This window comes from Pygoscelis adeliae, unplaced genomic scaffold, assembly GCF_000699105.1.
Source record: "Pygoscelis adeliae isolate BGI_AS28 unplaced genomic scaffold, ASM69910v1 Scaffold294, whole genome shotgun sequence".
Taxonomy (NCBI): Eukaryota; Metazoa; Chordata; class Aves; order Sphenisciformes; family Spheniscidae; genus Pygoscelis; species Pygoscelis adeliae.
Genome location: NW_008824722.1, coordinates 1,557,068 through 1,559,105, shown reverse-complemented (window position 1 = coordinate 1,559,105; position 2,038 = coordinate 1,557,068). Strand labels below are relative to the sequence as shown.

General features: G+C 69.3%; 1 protein-coding gene across 1 annotated transcript in view; it reads right to left on the bottom strand.

Annotated features, from left to right (window-relative positions):
* Positions 1 to 1,067: 1,067 nt before the first annotated feature.
* HOGA1 (4-hydroxy-2-oxoglutarate aldolase 1) overlaps positions 1,068 to 2,038 on the bottom strand; it is a 3,196-nt gene continuing 2,225 nt past the window's right edge. The window contains exons 6-7 of the mRNA XM_009323249.1: positions 1,777 to 1,963; positions 1,068 to 1,209 (exon numbers count right to left, since the gene is read on the bottom strand). Coding sequence (XP_009321524.1) covers positions 1,068 to 1,209; positions 1,777 to 1,963 — 329 coding nt within the window. The remainder of the gene's footprint in view (positions 1,210 to 1,776; positions 1,964 to 2,038) is intronic.

Sequence of the window (2,038 nt, the reverse complement as noted above, 5' to 3'; positions counted from 1 at the left end):
CCACGTGCCGGCAGAGGGGCAGCTCCTGGCCCGCTTTGCTACCCTGGTCCTGAGGCAGGGTGGGCACCCCGTGGCCTGCGCCCTCAGCTCTGGGTGACCAGCCATCCCCTCTGCATGCCCTGGGCAGGATGACATGGTGCCCCCAAAGGACCCGGCCTGCTCTCGGGGCCAGCCGATGGGCTGCGTACCCCTCATCCCTGTTGCAAATCCAGCCCACCCACTGCCCTGGGGACATCTGCAGCAGCATCCTTGCCAAGGGGGACCGGGGGACGCCCAGCCTGGCCCATGTCTGCTGCACGCTGGGGGAGGGCAGGAGCGATGGCAAGCAAGGAGCAGGGTCAGCCGGAGCCTGGGATGAGGGGCACGAGCAGGGCTGCGTGGGGTGCCAGGACTGGGGCAGGGGGCCTGGGCAGGGCGGGCAGGGATAGGGGCATGGCAAAGGGGCAGGCAGGGTGGGCAGCGGGCACACAGCTCCCTGTCTTGCCCCCCGCATGCATCCTTCATCTCCCCCCTGCGTGCTCACCTTCACCCCTGGTGTGGTCTGGCTGGCCGTGGCGCAGGGGTCCCGGCAGCCCTCGCAGCCCAGTGGTGGGCTGCAGGGGCCGTGCCCTCCCTGCCAGTCTCTGCCTGCACCGGGCCCGTGCCTTGCCGTGACCCTGCCTTGTGCTGCTGCCTGCACGGGCCTCAGCTGAGTAAACCACGTTGCCAAATGCCCTGGGCCATGTCCTTTTTGCCGGGAGCAGGGACTGGGCGGGGGGCTGCTTGCGCGGGCAGGACTGCAGACACAGAGTGGGGGCAGCAGATTTATTCCCAGCTCACAGCACGGGGATCCATCCCTTCCCAGGTGGGGACAGCAGGACCCCAGGGGCTGGTGGGGATGCAAGGGTGGCCAGGGGGTGCTGGGTGTCCCCCCTACCCGCTCTGCCCAGGGCAGCCCTGTCCATCAGAAAAGCGTGAGATGGGTGGCTGTCTCCTGGCCACATCCCAGTGTCCCCACCACGTCCCCAGCTCCGGGGCGCCCTGGCTCCTGTGCCTGCCCGGTGCGGGAAGGGGCAGGGGGGGACCCTTCACAACCAGCTGTTGGCACTGAAGGTGCCCCTCAGCTCCTCAACCTGGGAGGGGCTCAACGGGGCCAGGGGTGCACGGCAGGGACCCCCGTAGTAGCCAAACCACTCCATGGCCTTCTTCAGCCCTGGGATCCCAGGTGACCTGTGGGGGGGGGGGCGCGAGGACTTGCCGGTTCCCGTGGGACAGGGCGGCACACTCCGTGGGCCCTGCTCCTGCCAGCCCAGCTCCTTGCTCACCATCACATCCTCATGCGGGGCTGCAAGGCTGAGCTGGGTGTGGGGTGGCTGCAGCCCCCCCATGAAGTGCCCACCATGGGGTGGGGGCACAGAGCACGGCCATGCAGGGGAGCACCCCTGTAGCAGGGTGGGCTCTTTGCAGCAGGGACAGGCCACCCAGCAGTGGGGTGGGGGGCCTGGAGAGGAGCAGCTCTTCCCCCCATTACTGCCTATAATTAGCTGGCAAGGCTCCCACGGGGGGTCAGGCAGGTGCCCACTGCCAGCGGACAGGCTGTTCCTGGCACGGCAGGGCTGGCATTTCCCACCCTGCCACCTCCAGCCCGGCTTGGCTTGCCGGCCGGGTGCTGTGCCATCCTGTCCCCTCTGGACCACCACTCCACTCCCCGCAGCCCCAGGGATCTCCATCCTCTGCTGCCCCCCGGCTCTGCCATGGCCCAGCACCCCCACCCCTCAGCATCCCGGGGTGTGCTGCCTACTCACCGCCATGTTGGGCTCGATGAGCCGGTGCTGCAGGTCGCGGGCCTCCTGCCAGCGGCCCTCACGGCACAGGTGGTCCAGTTGGCACAGCGGGGCTCCCAGGACATTGGCGAGGGCACAGACCCCCCCAGAGGCACCTGGGGACACCAGGGCACGTTGGCAGCCAGCTTGGCATGCTGTGCCCAGCCAGCACCTCGGCATCGCCACCACCCCTTGCCTGCCTCCCCCTGCCCGGCTGCCTGTCCCTGCCACTGCCC